Source organism: Balaenoptera borealis (genome assembly GCF_965194805.1).
Source record: "Balaenoptera borealis genome assembly, chromosome: 13".
NCBI classification, from domain to species: domain Eukaryota; kingdom Metazoa; phylum Chordata; class Mammalia; order Artiodactyla; family Balaenopteridae; genus Balaenoptera; species Balaenoptera borealis.
This window is the reverse complement of record NC_138870.1, coordinates 28,309,213-28,328,125: the sequence shown is the minus strand read 5'-3', so window position 1 is coordinate 28,328,125 and position 18,913 is coordinate 28,309,213. Positions and strand designations below refer to the sequence as shown.

Sequence of the window (18,913 nt, the reverse complement as noted above, 5' to 3'; positions counted from 1 at the left end):
TTTCTTGTTTCTTGAGGTAGGATTGTATTGCTATAAACTTCCCTCTTAGAACTGCTTTTGCTGCATCCCATAGGTTTTCGGTTGTCGTGTTTTCATTGTCATTTGTCTCTAGGTATTTTTTGATTTCCTCTTTGATTTCTTCAGTGATTTCTTGGTTATTAATAACGTATTGTTTAGCCTCTATGTGTTTGTATTTTTTACATTTTTCTCCCTGTAATTTCTTTCTAATCTCATAGCGTTGTGGTCAGAAAAGATGCTTGATATGATTTCAATTTTATTAAATTTACTGAGGCTTGATTTGTGACCCATGATGTGATCTATCCTGGAGAAAGTTCTGTGTGCACTTGAGAAGAAACTGTAATCTGCTGTTTTCGGAGGTTATGTCCTATAATTATCAATTAAATCTATCTGGTCTATTGTGTTGTTTAAAGCTTCTGTTTCCTTATTAATTTTCTGCCTAGATAATCTGTCCATTGATGTAAGTGAGGTGTTAAAGTCCCCCACTTTTATAACTGTTAGCATTTGCCTTATGTATTGAGGTGTTCCCATGTTGGGTGCAAAAATATTTATAATTGTTATATCTTATTCTTGGACTGATCCCTTGATCATTATGTAGTGTCCTTCCTTGTCTCTTGTAACATTCTTTATTTTAAAGTCTATTTTATCTGATATGAGTATTGCTACTCCAGCCTTCTTCTGATTTCCATTTGCATGGAATATCTTTTTCCATCCCCTCACTTTCAGTCTCTATGTGTCCCTAGGTCTGAAGTGGGTCTTTTGTAGACAGCATACATATGGGTCTTGTTTTTGTATCCATTCAGCAAGCCTGTGTCTTTCGGTTGGAGCGTTTAATCCATTCACATTTAAGGTAATTATTCATACAAATGTTCCTATTACCATTTTCTTAATTGTTTTGGGTTTGTTTCTGTAGGTCCTTTTCTTCTCTTGTGTTTCCCACTTAGAGAAGTTCCTTTAACATTTGTTGTAGAGCTGGTTTGGAGGTGCTGAATTCTCTTAGCTTTTGCTTGTGTAAAGCTGTTGATTTCTCTCTGTCAAATCTGAATGAGATCCTTGCTGGGTAGAGTAATCTTTGTTGTAGGTTCTTCCGTTTCATCACTTAAATATATCGTGACACTTCCTTCTGGCTTGCAGAGTTTCTGCTGAGAAATTAGCTGTTAACCTTATGGGAGTTCCCTTGTATGTTATTTGTCATTTTTCCCTTGTTGCTTTTAATAATTTTTCTTTGTCTTTGATTTTTGTCAGTTTGATTACTATGTGTCTCGGCATGTTTCTCCTTGTGTTTATCCTGCCTGGGACTCTCTGTGCTTCCTGGACTTGGGTGGCTATTTCCTTTCCCATGTTAAGGAAGTTTTCGACTATAATCTCTTCAAATATTTTCTTGGGTCTTTCTCTCTCTCTTCTCCTTCTGGGATCCTTATAATGTGAATGTTATTGCGTTTAATGTTGTCCCAGAGGTCTCTTAGGCTGTCTTCATTTCTTTTCATTCTTTTTTCTTTATTCTGTTCCACAACAGTGAATTCCACCATTCTGTCTTCCAGGTCACTTATCCGTTCTTCTGCCTCAGTTATTCTGCTATTGATTCCTTCTAGTATATTTTTCATTTCAGTTATTGTGTTGTTCATCTCTGTTTGTTTGCTCTTTAATTCTTCTAGGTGTTTGTTCTTTAATTCTTCTAGGTCTTTGTTAAAAATATCTTGCATCTTCTCAATCTTTGCCTCCATTCTTTTTCCAAGGTCCTGGGTCATCTTCACTATCATTATTCTGAATTCTTTTTCTGGAAGGTTGCCTATCTCCATTTCATTTAGTTATTTTCCTCAGGTTTTATCTTGTTCCTTCATCTGATACATAGTCCTTTGCCTTTTCATTTTGTCTATCTTTCTGTGAATGTGGTTTTCATTCCACAGGCTGCGAGGTTGTAGTTCTTCTTGCTTCGCTGTCTGCCCTCTGGTGGATGATGCTATCTAAGTGGTTTGTGCAAGCTTCCTGATGGGAGAGACTGGTGGTGGGTAGAGCTGGGTGTTGCTCTGGGGGGCAGAGCTCAGTAAAACTTTAATCTGCTTGTCTGCTGATGGGTGAGGCTGGGTTCCCTCCCTGTTGGTTGTTTGGCCTGAGTTGACCAAGCACTGGAGGCTACAGGCTGTTTGGTGGGACTAATGGCAGACTCTGAGAGGGTTCATGCCAAGGAATACTTCCCAGAACTTCTGCTGCCAGTGTCCTTGTCCCAGCAGTGAGCCACAGCCACCCCCTGCCTCTGTAGGAGGCCCTCCAACACTAGCAGGTAGGTCTGGTTCAGTCTCCTATGGGGTCACTGCTCCTTCCCCCTGGGTCCTGATGCACACACTAATTTGTGTGTGCCCTCCAAGTGTGGAGTCTCTGTTTCCCCCAGTCCTGTCAAGTCCTGCAATCAAATCCCGCTAGCCTTCAAAGTCTGATTCTCTGGGAATTCTTCCTCCCATTGCCAGACCCCCAAGTTGGGAAGCCTGATGTGGGGCTCAGAACCTTCACTCCAGTGGGTGGACTTCTGTGGTATAATTGTTTTCCAGTTTGTGAGTCACCCACCCAGCGGTTATGGGATTTGATTTTATTGTGATTGCACCCCTCTTACTATCTCACTGCTGCTTCTCCTCTGTCTTTGGATGTGGGGTATCTTTTTGGTGAGTTCCAGTGTCTTCCTCTTGATGACTGTTCAGTAGTTAGTTGTGATTCCAGTGCTCTCACAAGAGGGAGTGAACACACGTCCTTTACTCTGCCACCTTGAACCAATCCAAAAAATCGTTGTTTTAAGCTCTTAAATGTTGGGATGGATTTTTTGCAATTATAGATAAATGATATCCTTAGTATGGACTAGGAGATCTAAGTGTTTTATATTTAGTATCTAAATGAATTTTCTTAACAATATTGTGAGGGCAATACTATTAAAGACACCACATTACAAGTAAAGAACTTGAAGCTCAGTGAATTTAAGTAACTTGCTCAAGGTAAAGCAACAAATTAAATCAAGTTCTGGCCTCAAGAAACTATTTATTTCACTCTACCATTCTATGAGGATGTTTTAAAGTATTGGGCTGGCCCAAAGTTTCGTTCAGTTTTTTCCGTAAGATGGTTCTAGTAGCACTTAGTTGCCTTTAACTTCATTGGAAACAATTTTGTTAGATTGTATATGACAGCTGTTGTATCAGCGTGCATTTAAAAAAGACTTATCAAAATTGGTGGATTTTTGTGTGGCCATTTTAATATAGAAGATGGAAGGAGAAAAGCAATATTTTTGGCACATTATGCTTTATTATTGCAAGAAAGGTAAAAACACAACTGAAACTCAAAAAAAGATTTGTGCAGTGTATGGAGAGGTGCTGTGACTGATCAAACATGTCAAAAGTGGTTTGTGAAGTTTCATGCTGGAGATTTCTCGCTGGATGATGCTCCACGGTCAGGTGGACCAGTTGAAGTTGATAGCGATCAAATCGAGACATTAATTGAGAACAACATTATACCACACTGGAGATAGCCGACATACTCAAAATATCCAAATCAAGTGTTGAAAATCATTTGCACCAGCTTGGTTATGTTAATCCCTTTGATGTTTGGTTTCCAGATAAGTTAAGTGAAAAAAACCTTCTTGACCGTATTTCCACATGCCATTCTCTACTTAAAGAAAACGTTCCATTTTTAAAACAAATTGCAATGGGTGATGAAAAGTGGATACTGTACAATAATGTGGAAAGGAAGAGATCGTGGGGCAAGCAAAATGAACCACCACCAACCACACCAAAGTCCAGTCTTCATCCAAAGAAGATGATGTTGTGTATATGGTGGGACTGGAAGGGAGTCCTCTATTATGTGCTCCTTCAGGAAAACCAAACGATTAATTACAACAAGTACTGCTCCCAATTAGACCAACTGAAAGCAGCACTCAACAAAAAGAGTCCTGAATTAGTCAACAGAAAACGCATAATCTTCCATCAGGATAACGCAAGACCGCATGTTTCTTTGACGACCAGGCAAAAACTGTTACAGCTTGGCTGGGAAGTTCTGAGTCATCTGCCATATTCACCAGACATTGCACCTTCAGATTTCTATTTATTTCAATCTTTACAAAATTCTCTTAATGGAAAAAATTTCAATTCCCTGTAAAAGACTGTAAAAGGCACCTGGAATTGTTCTTTGCTCAAAAAGATAAAAAGTTTTGGGAAGATGGAATTATGAATCTGCTTGAAAAATGGCAAAAGGTAGGGAACAAAAGGGTGAATACGTTGTTCAATAAAGTTATTGGTGAAAATGATAAATGTGTCTTTTATTTTTACTTAAAAAACGAAGGCACTTTTTGGCCAGCCCAATATCATTCTATGATAATGTTTGTGAAGGAAAAAAGGTGGGTGATGAGGCCTTTAAAATCCAAGCCAGTATTATTTTTCTACATGGAATATAATACTTCAGTTTTTGGAATTGCAAAAAAATAATAGTATGTATGGAAAAAGGAGACAAATCTAAAATACAGATAATTTATTTGTCACTGAATATACATACACGTATATGAATCAGTATCATATATTCAAATAATTTCCAAACAATTCAAAAAGTGTATAGTGCAATAATTTTTAAAATTTAAACAATGCATGATGCTGAGGTGCTAGATCCTCTACAACAGTGGTCCCCAACCACGGTACCGGTCTGCCTCCTGTTAGGAACCGGGTCGCACAGCAGGAGGTGAGCGGCGTGCAAGCGAGCAAAGCTTCGTCTGCTGTTCCCCATCGCTCCCCATCCCTCGAATTACCACCTGAACCATGCCCCCCACACCGTGGAAAAATTGTCTTCCACGAAACCGGTGCCTGATGCCAAAAAGTTGGGGACCGCTGTTCTACAAAGTTACAAAAAATCAGTTCTACCAACTGTCTCTGATACCTTCATAAACTTAAGCTTCATAGCTTCATAAGCTTAAAAAACACTAAACATTGTGCTCCCTTGGGCACTCAAGTCACTTTGAGATTTTTGTTTCAGGCCAAGCCACCGCCTTCAGGATCCCCAGCTGCACCTGGGCCCCCTCTGAGGCAAGCTAATTAATCAAAATGCCCATAGGTGAGAGGTTACATTCAATTAACTATTTATTGCGCACCTGCTAGTAACCTCATTGCTAGGTTCTGTGGCAGAGACAAAGAAGTAAGAAACATTGTCTCATATGAAGCCAAAAATGTATGGTGGAAATCCACCAAGTTGTTCCCTCCCTTCAGCCTCTTTGGCCATGAGATGGAAGATCTGACAACCATTAATGTATCAGCTGTAGTCATCCACCCAGAAGGTACTCGTTTTAACTGATGTACCGAAAGCATACAGGCCCAGGAGTCATGAAAGGAACTTTTGAAAGCCTCCGTATGAACAGATTGCTCATTGCCAGCCCTCATGGTTGCCCACCTGGTTTCCATCTCCCACATCATATTTGGGGTCTTTTAAAAAGAATAATTTTCAGACCTACACACTCACAATATATCCAAAATAGCAGATAAAACGAACGTCTGCATTAAAGATAAACACTTTGGGGCTTCCCTTGTGGCGCAGTGGTTGAGAGTCTGCCTGCCAATGCAGGGGACACGGGTTCGAGCCCTGGTCTGGGAGGATCCCACATGCCGCGGAGCAACTGGGCCCTGAGCCACGGTTGCTGAGCCTGCGCATCTGGAGCCTGTGCTCCGCAACAGGAGAGGCCCGCGCACCGCGATGGGGAGTGGCCCCCGCTTGCCGCAACTGGAGGAAGCCCTCGCACAGAAACGAAGACCCAGCACAGCCATAAATAAATAAATAAATAAAATTAAAAAAAAAAAAAAAGATAAACACTTTAACCCTCACTGCTGTTGAAAGTCCCCATCAGAGAGTGGTGTTCAGCATCTACATGTTCAGAGCTTCCTTTTCCACTCCTGATCCAGCCTCATTATATGTGGCTAAAGATAAACCTGTTACCATTGCCTTGGCAACATATCCATTTGCTAAAAGAGGAAATAAAGCCCGTGGTTTATATTAAATTTTCTATCTGCCAGGTCTCTTACACTAATTTAGGCAATACGTTTTATTTATTTATTTATTTATTTATTTATTTATTTATTTATTTATTTGCCCGGGCTGCGAAGCTTGCAGGGATCTTAGTTCCCCAAGCAGGGATCAAACCCGGGCCCACTGCAGTGAAAGCACCAAGTCCTAACTACTGGACTGCCAGGGAATTGACGGGAAATAGGTTTTAAAAGCAATAGATATTAGTAGCCTACAAATAGTAACAGGAAAATATTTCATAAGGGAAGATACTCATGAAAATGTTAGAGTTTATTTTTTAAATCTGAACCAAAGAGTTTTGGTGCCATTAATGTTCTTTAATGTTCCCTACTAAAATATTACTTCTGCTCTAAAATTTATACTATGTTTAGTCTTTTAGTGACTTCCTGGATTTTTCATATTGGAATTTATATATGGTTAAAGAAAGTAGAGATTATGCTGAGGAAGCCCTAACTAAAGATTTGAAAACAATAAAAGATTAGTGTTTTAAGGTTATAGTGTGTAAATCAGATAAAAATGCAAGTTAAAACTCAAGAATTTTTGAATTCTTATTGTAGGTTTCCAGCAGAAGGAACTGTAGCCTCATAATTGTTATGTTATTTACATTCCACTTCAATCTTCCTGTGATTTTATTTTTTTTTTCTTTTTATCAGATTCTGTTGGTAAATGAAAAAAAAAGAGATGGAAGAGTTTTCAAAACTGAACCTAAACACTAAAAAGTAGCAGATTGTAGAACAGCAAAACACCACAAAAGTATTCATAGTGTTTAACTTCCATGCTTCAATTTGTTGGCTAGAAACTACGATTAGCAGTTATCTCACACGTATTGCTCACAGTTTACGAAATCGGCTAGGCAGCTTTCCCAGTAAATGCAGAGAAAATGACAGGGCCTGCACTCTGTTGGAACAGAAGTACATCTAGACTATGTTTGGGGGCACAATGCCAGAATCTGCATTTCTTACCTTGTAAATAACCATTGCTATTGCAATAGGATTCTCACCTCCAAAGGTATTCTTCTAATTAATTTCTATGTTTATCTTATTTTCAAAGGGATTATTCTAATGAATCATTGAATCCTGAAAGCATTCAAAAATTACCTCAGTTTAGTTTGTTTTTTATTTACAGGGACTATTACATAGCTAACTAGTAGAATACCTAAATACTAACAGTTGTTGAGCACTCATGTAATATATGTGTTTTTATACATGATTCATTCATTCATTCAACATATCTCTGTCTTCTACTATGTGCCCTATTCTAGGTCCTAGAGACAGCTGTGAGCAAAACAAAGTCCCTGCTTACATGGATTTTACAGTCCAGTAGGGAAACAACAAATAAATTAAATATAAAGCATGTGTATGAAAATAAGTCTATGAAGAAAAATGAAGCAGAGAAGGCAGATAGTGACTCTGTGTGTGTGTGTGTGTGTGTGTGTGTGTGAGAGAGAGAGAGAGAGAGAGAAAGCATCTCATCCAAATGATAAGTTGACATATGAACAGAGACCTGAAGGAGGTGAGGAAATCCAAAACTGGATCTCAGGAGGATGTTTGTTAAAGAGTATTGAGCAGTTATTCATTGGGTGTTTCTTATGAACCACTTATTTAATCCTCACAGCAGCACTTCATGGTAGGTATTTTTCTTACTCCCATTTTACAGTTAAGAGGATTGAGGCTTAAAAATGTAAAGAAACTTGCTTAAGGCCACACTGTATACAAAGGACAAGCTAAGATTTGAACCCAGATCTGCCTCATTCACAAGCTGTGCTTTTAACCATCCTGTCAAATCACACAACTACCCAATACCAAGATGTCTACGTGCTCAATAGGATATTAGGCTAGTCAGTTACAACATCACACTTGGAAAAAAAATCAATTTGAGAGGAAAAAAGTAAATGAAGTTTGGTTCAATCAAATAAATAAATGAGAAACATTCCTCTCCACCCCCGTGGTGAAGGATCTAGATGGAAACAGAGCTGACCTTGTAAGTTATGGCTCTCCAGGCACAAAAAACAAAGAATGACCCAGCTGACCCTGTGGGGCAGGTACTGAAATTGTCTTTCAATGCAGCATTCACAGAGCTGCCAGAGGAGGCCAGGAGTAGGGAGGGGGGAGAGGAAGAAGAAGGGACCAGGAATGGAGTTTGATGTTGGAAGTCTCTATATCACTTCCCCTTCAGTTCACCCTTCTCTTTTCAGTTGAATCTCAGCACCAGGTTTGGATGTTTACATCTGGCTATATAACTGAGTTCTTCACAAGGTATAATCTACCTCAAGACTGGTCCTGCAGGGATAGAAGGAATTGCATCCAAGATCCACCATCCACATGGCTTCACTTAAGCTGAGAAAGGGTGGCAGAGCTATCACAGCTCCAGCTGTCCAGGCTTTGGGCCTCTTGATTTCCTCTTCACCCCCTGGAAGGCCTTATACCTGTGCATTGTGTGTGTAAAGATAGAAGGGTATGCTGTAGGAAAATGAGGACAGGGGAAGCTGTGTTCTCCAGCCACTGAATAAGTGGGGTTCTGCAATAATTGAGTGATTTGAGGGAAAGTGGACATACAATCCCAAGCAATCAAAGGGAAGATTATCTTAATACCAGGGGTAGATGTTTTTCTTTCTGCCTCTCAAGTCCAAAGAGGGAAAGCAGGACGAGTGGCTTTGTTGTAAACTTTAAGGTCAGGACTCTTTCTGTTGAGCTTAGCTCTCAAATTCTCATTAGTCAACTAAGTGTGAAATATAACTAATAGCCGGGTAAGTATAAGTTGTGGAAGATAAGACTGAAAGTCAGAGGCTCCTTCCATGGGACCCCTACAAAGAGCCTATCATAAACAGGACTTCATCATCGTTAGCAGGGCTGTTAGAAAGTATCACCTATTGAAAATGTGCTCTCTTATTGGAGTTTCTCTGTGTGGGTGTGTTCCTAAGAGAGGAGTGGGTGAGCAAGAGTGTACTGGGTACAATTTGAGTATGTGCAAGAGAAAACAGAAACTCTCAGTGAGGAAGAACATAGGTTTCCGGGACTGCATCTGTGCAAAAAGGACACAGTCCGTGAAACTGTACTAAAGGAAAAACAAAACAAACAAACAAACTATTTTAAAATGTCTTATTTTACACAAGACATCTTCTTGGCACATTTCCCTCCTACTTCCTTTTCCGCTTGACCAAATAGCCCCTTCTCACCCCAGGTCCACGAAATGTTTCGAAGAGTCTGACAGAGTCTAACCAGATAGACTACTCACTCCGGGATCCCAGAGGCAAACCCCAGCCCAAGAACAGAAGTGACTCTCCAGTATGCACTTGCCTGGAGGTCGGCCCTTGAGCAATCAAGCGGAAATCACATCCTTTTCGAGGGCTGGGCCGAGGCCGGGCGAGGCAAAGAGAGCGGAGCGCGGCCCCGGCCCACAGGATCCGAGGTGACTCGGAGAGTGTGCACGCCCTGGGGCGGACCGCGCCCCTCTCCCGCTTCCCTGCAAGGAGTTCAACTCGTCAGGTGTAGGCGCGCGCGGCCCGCCCGGCCCCGCTCCCTGGCGGATTGCGCTTGCAGCGCTGGAGCCGCGCCCCCTCTCCCGGGGGAAGGCCTGGCGCCGGGACTCCCGAGGCCTCGCTCGCCGCTGCTCTGGCCTCTCACCGGCGCGAAGGCGGGGCCGGAGGCGGGGCCGGCGCGGCGGGGCGGGGCTCGCACCAGTGCCCGGGGCTCCGCCGCAGCTTATCCGCAGGTCTCGCGGCAGGCTCGTGGCTCGGTCGCCAGCTCCGGCCCCATGGCAGCTCCAGGCTCCTCGGCTGAGTGCGGCTACATCCGTACAGTCCTGGGCCAGCAGATCCTGGGGCAGCTGGACAGCTCCAGCCTGGCCTTGCCCTCCGAGGCCAAGCTGAAGCTGACGGGGAGCAGCGGCCAGGCGGTCAAGAGCCTGCGGATCCAGGAGCAGGTGCAGCAGACCCTGGCCCGGAAGGGCCGCAGTTTCGTGGGCAACGGTGAGTGGAGCCCCGCTGTGCCCTGCACCGCTCCCACCCTGCCCCATATCCCTTCCCTCCCCCTCCCTCCCCCTCAGCGCCCAGTTGCTTCGACTCGCTTCTTCCTGAGGGTGCGGGACCTGGTGTTCTGACCACCTGTGGGTCGCCGGCCCTTTGTACGATCTGTCGCGCCTCCGGACTCAGACCAGCTTACTTTGGGAAAGCACTGTTTTTAAAAACAACCTCTTAGTCAGATGTGTCATATATGTATCTACGTATATTAAGTGTGTATATATATATATATATATATATATATATATATATATATATATATATATATATATATATATATATGAAAAGAATTCAGTCCAAGATTCCCTTCCTTAACCTGTTCCCCTAGGCCCCCCGCCCCCACCCCCACCCCATGGGACTTCATCTGGAGGCTCCGGGAGTCTGTAAACACTTTGAAATTCTCTGCAGAAATTTGGTAAGATCATTTTTCTGGGAGAAAGCGCCCCTAGCTTTTACTAAAAAATTTAAAGGATCTATGACCTCCATAAATATTTTTAAAAACAAAACCTGAAAGCACTGGCGCTCCTACAACCTGTAAATTGCGATTGTGGTGCCTTGCCCAGGTACTTCGGGGCACTCCACCCAGTGTACTGAGCGAGTGGTTGATCTAGGAAGTGAAAAGATTGGGTAGGAGGCTTTAGGCTGGGGAACAATCACCCCCCCCCCCCACCGCGGGTGACGAGGAGGAGAAAGAAGGGGACTTTGGCCCCGCCGGCAGCAGCCCCGCCCGCCTTGCTGCGCCCCGCCGACGCACTCGTGAGCACAGCGCTAGTATCTACGAAAAATTAAACTTGGAGGTGAACAGAGTTAAAACAACACAAACACACACACACACACACAAAGAACACTATATTAGTAACTGATAGTCAAAGGAGGTGGAAGGGGAAGAAGATGGCAAACCAGTTGTGAAAATTAGAGAACGTGAAATGTCATTTCTCTCCTCCTAAAAGTCAGATGATCAGAGCCACTCAGTAATTCTTTTACTAGTTGTTTAATTTATTTTTTCATTATAAAAGTATTCTAGGCTTATTATGGAAACCAGAAGAAAGAAATTAAACAGTTAAGTTTGGTTATCAGTTGTTTCCTCCAATGTTGAACTGTTTCTCTAGGAAGTTAACTTGAGAAATGGCAAATGTAGAACCCATTAGGAAAAAGAAAAATGCTTGCAGACCAGATCAGAGATTTAAAACAGCAGACCCTGCGAAGCTGTATTGTTTTACATTTATGTAAAAGAATTTTAAAGGATCAGGCAATCAATATTTACATACTTGAAAGGTAAAGAGATGTTTAATAATTACAGTTGATGTAATTGTGTACCTACTATGTGCCAAGAATTGAACTCTGTGGTTTGCATTCATTATGTTACTTATGTTTACAGAAAGAAAAAAAAAAAAAAGCTTGTGAGGTAAGGTGCTTTAATCCCCATTGTACAGATGAGGAAACTAAGCAGTTAAGTAACACTCAATTTCCCACAGGTAGTAAGTAGCAGAACTGGTAGTACTTAAATTCCCAAGCCTGAATTTTTAAACCACTCATCAGTTATATTGTTAAGCTTTTTGGTAATTAATAGAAAGTGGGATTTTAATTAAACCTTAAGCCTCTCTAAGCCCCCATCCCATTTTCCTTTAAATAAAACTGAGATAATTCTGAGTGGGGAGGTCTCAGTGACACAGAACTGCCACAGCACACGGAAAAAAAAGAACGTATATTTACATTTAGGAGTCTGACTAAAGACCCTAGGACAACTGAGGCCAATTTTTGACCAGTGGGGTCATTGTACCCCTTTAGTCTGTGCAGGTCCAGTGCCAAACTGGAACCAAACTAGCTGTTTCTGCATAGGGGAACACAAGGGATGCACCTGAAATATCCTTTCTTACCCTCTGAGAATGGCTGGCCAGGAAGAGCAACCAGACATCAACTATTCAATAAATGCAGGGAATGAACAGAAGGAAAGGGAGCATTGCCAAGCATCTGCTATGTGCCTAACCCTGTTCAAGAATATGTTTGCATTTTATTATATCCTTAAAACAATTATGTGAGATAGATATGCAGATCCATTTCACATATGAAGAATGCGTCAGTATCTCAATATTTATTGGATGCTTAGTCCCAAACCCACACATGATTTGTTCTCTTGACAATGGCACATTCATGTTGTTTGGTGAATTCAAGAACTGTCAGGTGAGTCTGTTCTTCATGCAGGGCACTATGCAGGTACTGAATTAAACATACACTCTCCTTGCTTTAAAGCAAGGAGTTCAAAGTCTGTAGAAGGAAAATGCTCTCTCTAAAAAAATGCGTTATCAAATAAAAAATGGTAAGCTACCCAAAGGAAGAACAGCCAACAAATTATAGAGTTTAGAAGAATGAGTTAGACTACTAGCTGAAGGGAATTTTGAAAAGCTTCTTGGAGGAATTGGGATTTTAGGTCTCAAAAATTCAGTAGGATTGGACAGAGGGAAGGGTTTGGAGGAAGAGCATTCTAGGAGGGAACAGCAGGAATATTACACAGTTCACAGAATTGATATGGTAGAACAAAGGGCACTGTCATGATGCCTCTGCTCCAATGCTTAGGGCAACTGCTTGAGTCCAACTAAGGAACAAAGTGTTTGAAATATTTTTATTGCAACAGGAGCTTCCCAACAAGCTGAAATACACTCAGCCTACACGGAAGTGCCAGTCAGGCAGAGAGATAAGGCAACAAACAACACCTACTTACTCTAAACCTCAGCTTTCTGAGACTCAGAGGAAATCAGCTTCAAAGGAATTTAGCATTAACACACCATGGAACAATTACCAGGGGTGGTTTGTGTATGTTGTTTAATTAAAGTTCTTTGAAAAGGTTTGGGGGCTCCTTATGGTTGTGAGTATTGTTTTTATTATTTCCGTATTACTATCCTGTCTCTAAAGTTGAAACAGACAGGCAGTTGTTGAAACAGTGCTGGTCTGGAAAGAATCCTGTATCAACATAAATTCCGGGAAGAAATGACCCTGGTGTTAACTGCTGTTAGCTCCAGGGACCTGGAGAATTCTGAATTGTTGACATACCTGTAAGATCGAGGCAGCAGATAATCTGCTGAAAACAGAGATGAGATAAATGTGACTGATTTGTTGATAAATACCCTGCAAGGGTCTTTAAACTGTCAACTTCTCTCTAATGCCTTTATATGAGTGAGTGGTTTTCATTGTAAATTACTCTAACTTTTGTTATTTTAAATTGTGTTGAACATTTTAAAATTGGCTGTAACTCTTGGGGGCGGGGTGGGGGGGGCAGTGTGGAACAGAGGTGTATAGCAGCATTGTGAGATGAGTCTGTATTGTAGGAAATTTTAAAAATTCTTTTATAAAAGTCACATAGAAGACATTTAAGAATTGCAAGTTCAGTATTAGCAAAGGGAAGAATTTTAAGTTTCCATATCCTATTTATTACATTTACTTTGAAAGTACTACTACTTTACTTATTACAACAGTTCCCCCTTGGGTGCCTGGGTAAGGAAGAAAGTCATGTTTTAAATTGTTGTATGTATACAATACTTATAAAACACAATGAACAATATCCTAATAGAATTTGCAGCTTCTTTGGAAATCAGCCAAAGGCATGCTGTATACTTAAATGGTTTTCCTGGCCAAGATGTTTTGAATATCTGTGATCAGAAGGAATTTTGGAGAAAGGACTGAAAATTGGCTAAGGTAGCAAAAAAGGCAATTAGTAGGTATTATTTGTGGGGCAGAGGCCCAGGGCGGGGTGGGGGGGGGTAGTTAGACATTGTTTAAATCCTGTATGAATTATTTGTTGCCAAAAAAAGGAATGCCAGGAATGAAGCAATTCTGGAAGCGAGTCGACTAGCTATTTAGAAAGTAGGAGAAATCAGGAGAGAAGGAAAAAAAGTTAGATGGTGGGGTGGCAGGGACATGGCCATGCTGCTGTGATTGTAAAATGTCAGTCGTGCCACATGATTTAATGTACTTCCTTGTCTGCCAGTGTCTAGCAGATCAATTGCAATGACTTAAAAAAAAAAAAAAAAAAACTGCATTTTTTTTTTTTTTTTAGAAATTCTTCTGATTATAATAAGTCAAAGGAAATAGAATGTTAACAGCATGGTGATTACAAAAAAATTAACTCCCCTCCCCTAGAAGTGGTGAAAACACATCTTTTATGGATAAGGTCTTGAGTGAAGGCGTGAGTAGAGGTGCTTCAGAACCAATGGAAGTATTAACAGTGTTTGATTATAAAAGTACATTGCTCTATGTGTTCCAGATAAGGTGCAAGAAATTTCCTTAAGAGAAAACAACTGTTCACTTAGGCTTTTTAAAAGACTGCATTAATGTTATTTATGCCCTGTGTTAGTAAGTTCCAATCATGGGAACAGCTCACTTGAATTAGATATTCTAGGTATTTGTTGTTCACATTGGCTTATTCTCCTAATTGTTTTGGATATCAGCTTTAAATTTTTTTCCTATGTGTTAAAATAAGGTCATACATATTTACTTTATTTTATCTTCAAATAGTTAACATTAATTTTACACTCATTGAGTTTCTGGTCTGATCAATAGAAACTATTAAAAGCTTTAGTTTTTTCTTTTCTGAGAGCAAGCATATATTATTGGCAACCTATCTATGATAATAATGTATAACAAATATGTTGCTAAAACCTCTGGAATTTATATATCAGACTTGATTAATATTGTCTGTAATAAGATCATTTGATACTATCTCAGATGACATTCAAGAATTTTAAGTCATACAATTCTGAGGTAAATGTTGGACTCCAACTATTTTGTGCCTGTACACAAATGTATGAAGACATAAATACCATACTCCTTCTGGGGAAGTAAACAGTAAAAGGGGGAATAGACACAATTAGTAGAAAACTTAATCTTTGTGCTAGAATGAGCCATCTCACTCCCCTGACTTATTAGGATAAGAACAATAAGCAGAATTTCAGGTCCTCTTATAATAGAATGATTGAAAAATCTATTGTGTATATTTTGTGTTATGCCATTAATGGTGATTGGATATAGGACATAAAAACAGTTGCTCTATTCTTAAGTAAAGTGCTTAAAGAGGAGCTGGGGAGCCCAATCAATATGTAGACTTAAATGAAAAGGCATATTTAGAAAAAAGAATCTTGAGCATTTGAAAACACAGCTCACTGTTACCATTAAAAGAATTCACATATTTGTTTTCTTGAAATAATCAGCTTTAGGCTTAACAATATTAATTGGCCAAAGCATCATAATCGAAGTTCTGCAATTCCTTGATATCCAGGAGAAAATACTGCTCATTAGAAGCTTAATAAATTATTCCCACTTTATCTTTTTTTTTTTTCACACACACATACTGTATTTTATTTTTACAAGAGATAAATAGACTGACACCAAGCATTGTACATGGATGACCACAACAAAAGCGACAATGATTGCAATTACCAAACATGAAACACACTCATACTATGTCATAATATTGACATTCAGTCCAGTAATCCTCCACTGTAACAGCTCCTTTACTTTGCAGTGAAAATTGATTTGTATATTCTTTGCCTCTGAGTCCCTGTTGGATTTTTTTTTTTTTAATTCAGACAGAAAGTCACAAAAATTATACTCATCCTCATCAGTTCACTCAGTCCCATGTAATTAATTTTTTTTTTCATCTTGATCTTTTGTTAGCACTTTTATGAGTTCATCAGTTTTTCATTAGAGTTCTGAAAATGTTTATTCATTCAGTTCAGCAGTACAGTCAGTTACCAGAAACCTGTACTTGTCAGAGTCTTTTCCATGAATTTCTTAAAGATGAAACCCTTTTATAGGAACATATTTGCAAAAGCATCATAGTACACACAGAACTGTCTGTAAATGACAAAAGACTTAAAAATGACCACAGTTAAAAATTTGATGAAAGTTCATAATAATGCAGTAGATAAGAAAATTAGTTATTTCTGAGATATACATTTTAAGGTAATAACTAGGATTATGACTTATAACATTATACCAGAACATATAAGATTTTTAGAAATTTCATGTAATGTCTGAAACATTTATATTAACATATTTGCATACAAATAACCCAATGAAAGTTTAGTATTAGTTGTTTTGTTTGTTTGTTTTTTTATACTGCAGGTTCTTATTAGGCATCAGTTTTATACACATCAGTGTATACATGTCAATCCCAATCGCCCAATTCAGCACACCACCATCCCCACCCCACCGCAGTTTTCCCCCCTTGGTGTCCATATGTCCGTTCTCTACATCGGTGTCTCAACTTCTGCCCTGCAAACCGGCTCATCTGTACCATTTTTCTAGGCCCACTTTATCTTAAATCTCACTAATATGTTCACAGGATAGGGGTGAGGAGGATCACATCCAAATTATTGTATCTTGATTACCTTTTTCTTTGAAGGAGGAAAATAAATGGAAACTTTTCTTGACAGATCATAGGAACTTATTATAGAATACCAAAATATTGCAGATAAAACACAAGCCATACAGATAAGAGAATGACGGTAAATATATATTATGCAGATGTAGAATCAAGCTTGCCACAACAAACATAGTCATCTTTTCTAATCACTTAGAGTCTGTCTGCATTTGGGGGAAAATTTTTTTTCTTTCTCTCTATATTCCCAGAATGACAGAGAAACAGTAGGAAGTATTTGAGCACCTTCCATCCACTCCAAGACAAAAGCATGCACGCAACTATCATCTTCACATTTTGGCTCCACTGTGGTAATCCACAGGATAGATGTAGGCCTGAAGGATTAAGTGCAAACTGAATGTGTATAACTAGGATATTTTTAATGTACAAGGAAATATTGACTAATCAACCATTAACTTGTCAAGCGCTGATGAAGGACTGTGCCAGAAATGGTAGTAAAAGATGTGATTCTTTATATCAAGAAGGTAAATCTGGCCTCACTTCAATTCATTCTTCACCTAGGTAGTAAACTTTCTAAAATCTCAGCACATCATTTCCTGATCTAAATTACTTCGGTTTCTTTCTGTTCTCTACAGGAGTGAAATCCTTATTCAGCATGGCATTCCAAGTTCTCCATGATCTGATGTCTGCATCTTCTCAAACTTGGTCCTATCACCACTACTCCCACACCCAACCAAACACCAGCGATTTATCTTGCTCGATTCCTATCCCTACCCCCTACTGCCCTCACTCCTCTCTCCCTTCTTTTGGCTGGGTTAACTCTTACACGCCCCTCAAAACTCAGTTCAGTTGTGCCCCTGTATAGGCAGCCTTCCCTCATCCATCCTGATCCAAGTTAAAGATTTGATCACCGTGAGGCACACAAGATGTTTCAGTAGGGGAGAAACATGAAAAAATGCAGGGGTTTTCTGAAAATACATTTGGCAGATTTGGTGGATTTAAAGAAGGGACAGCAGTTATGAATCAGTTGGGAGAGAAGAGGTTAGTACTGGCAAGTGAGGGGCAGTGGAAATATCATGTCTTGAGTCATTACAAAAACCTATAGCAAGTTTTTTAAAGCAAAAAGTTCTTTAAATTCATCTTTTTGACTATTAGTTGCATCATTGTGAGTACAATGTGCTATTTGTCATTGTGGTTCTAAAGTTTTACAAGTGATCATTATGAGGTATCTCAGCAAATGAATTGGCAAGAATGCCAAAGTAAGGTGATAAATTACAGGAATTCATATAGATTTAGAAACCTCCAGTGTGTATCAATTTAGTGCTTTACTAGTGTGCTAAGTTACCAGTTTATAATCACAAATTTTATAATCACACATTCTGGCTACTCAAACAAAATACATGATATAGACACCTGCAGTATAAAAGGGCCTTTTTTTTTTTAAAGGGCCTTTTAAATATGTGTTTTGTGGTTATCTAGAGCAGTAATTTGAGGATTACCCCAAAAATGTCATAAACTGATGTCATAAACTGCGTAAGAGGCTCCTGAAAAATAAGGACTTCTGGTGGCTGGTTAGTATATTATTAGTGGGTGATAGCCATTGACTTAGTGACACAGTGGCACATGGAGTGTGTGGCCCTTTTGCTAGGATTGTTGGTCTGTCCCTGGCATATTCAACTTTGTTTGAAGCCAGCTCTGCTCACCACTGTACTACCAACACTGACTCCTGGCATACTCCACTTTGTAAGAACTCATAGCCAGTACTTTCCAACTGTACACTCAATACACTGAGTTGTTCCTCATGGTTGATTATGTGAGCTTTCTTAACTGGTAAGTTACAGCACTGCACACTTTCTGTTACTTTTTCAATAATGCAAAACACTATTAGGCTTTGGTCTGCTTTAAAACAATTTTTCACCATAGTTTTTTAAACCAACAAATTCCACTCCTCTTCCAGCCTGAGCAAGTGCTTACTTGAGTTGTATACAAGGTTGTAGAACTGCGGTTTGCGTGAATATCTGATCATTTTTCTTAGAAAGTAGAAAACAGAAGAAGATAAAAGAAATAATTTTTTTTAATGTTAAGTCCAGGAAAATGAATTCTATGTTATATGCCCACACAGGCAAAGGAAAATCCTTCACCAACTCAGGAGTCCTGATGTATGGTTCTTGATGGGTCCTTACATATTTTGTGTTTTCTTTTAAGTACCTACTTTTGTTAGTAAATTATTTTAAGGACCTATTTAAATATGAATTGCTATACAAATTCCTTCTGATAAGTTTCAAGAGGTCATGTAGTTAAATCTTTTTAAGGTATATGGAGAAAGAGAGCTGTTGTTACCCAGAGGTTGCTGTGAAAAGACCAAATACAAGAAAGTGAAAGCTTTTAGAGCTTTTAGACTTCCAGAATCTAATCTCTTTCCATCAAAAAGACCATTGTGAATCCACACAGTGAAGGCAACTGCTTGT

General features: G+C 39.8%; 1 protein-coding gene across 3 annotated transcripts in view; it reads left to right on the top strand.

The window, feature by feature from the left end:
- Positions 1 to 9,611: 9,611 nt before the first annotated feature.
- The window catches only part of PKP2 (plakophilin 2), a 95,569-nt gene continuing 86,267 nt past the window's right edge, over positions 9,612 to 18,913 (top strand). Inside the window, exon 1 of one of the 3 annotated variants that reach the window (XM_082352146.1) lies at positions 9,612 to 10,021. In XM_082352146.1, the coding sequence (XP_082208272.1) occupies positions 9,808 to 10,021 (214 nt within the window). In that variant the 5' untranslated portion in view covers positions 9,612 to 9,807. The remainder of the gene's footprint in view (positions 10,022 to 18,913) is intronic. The other 2 variants (XM_082352145.1, XM_082352144.1) reach the window with 2 other exon arrangements.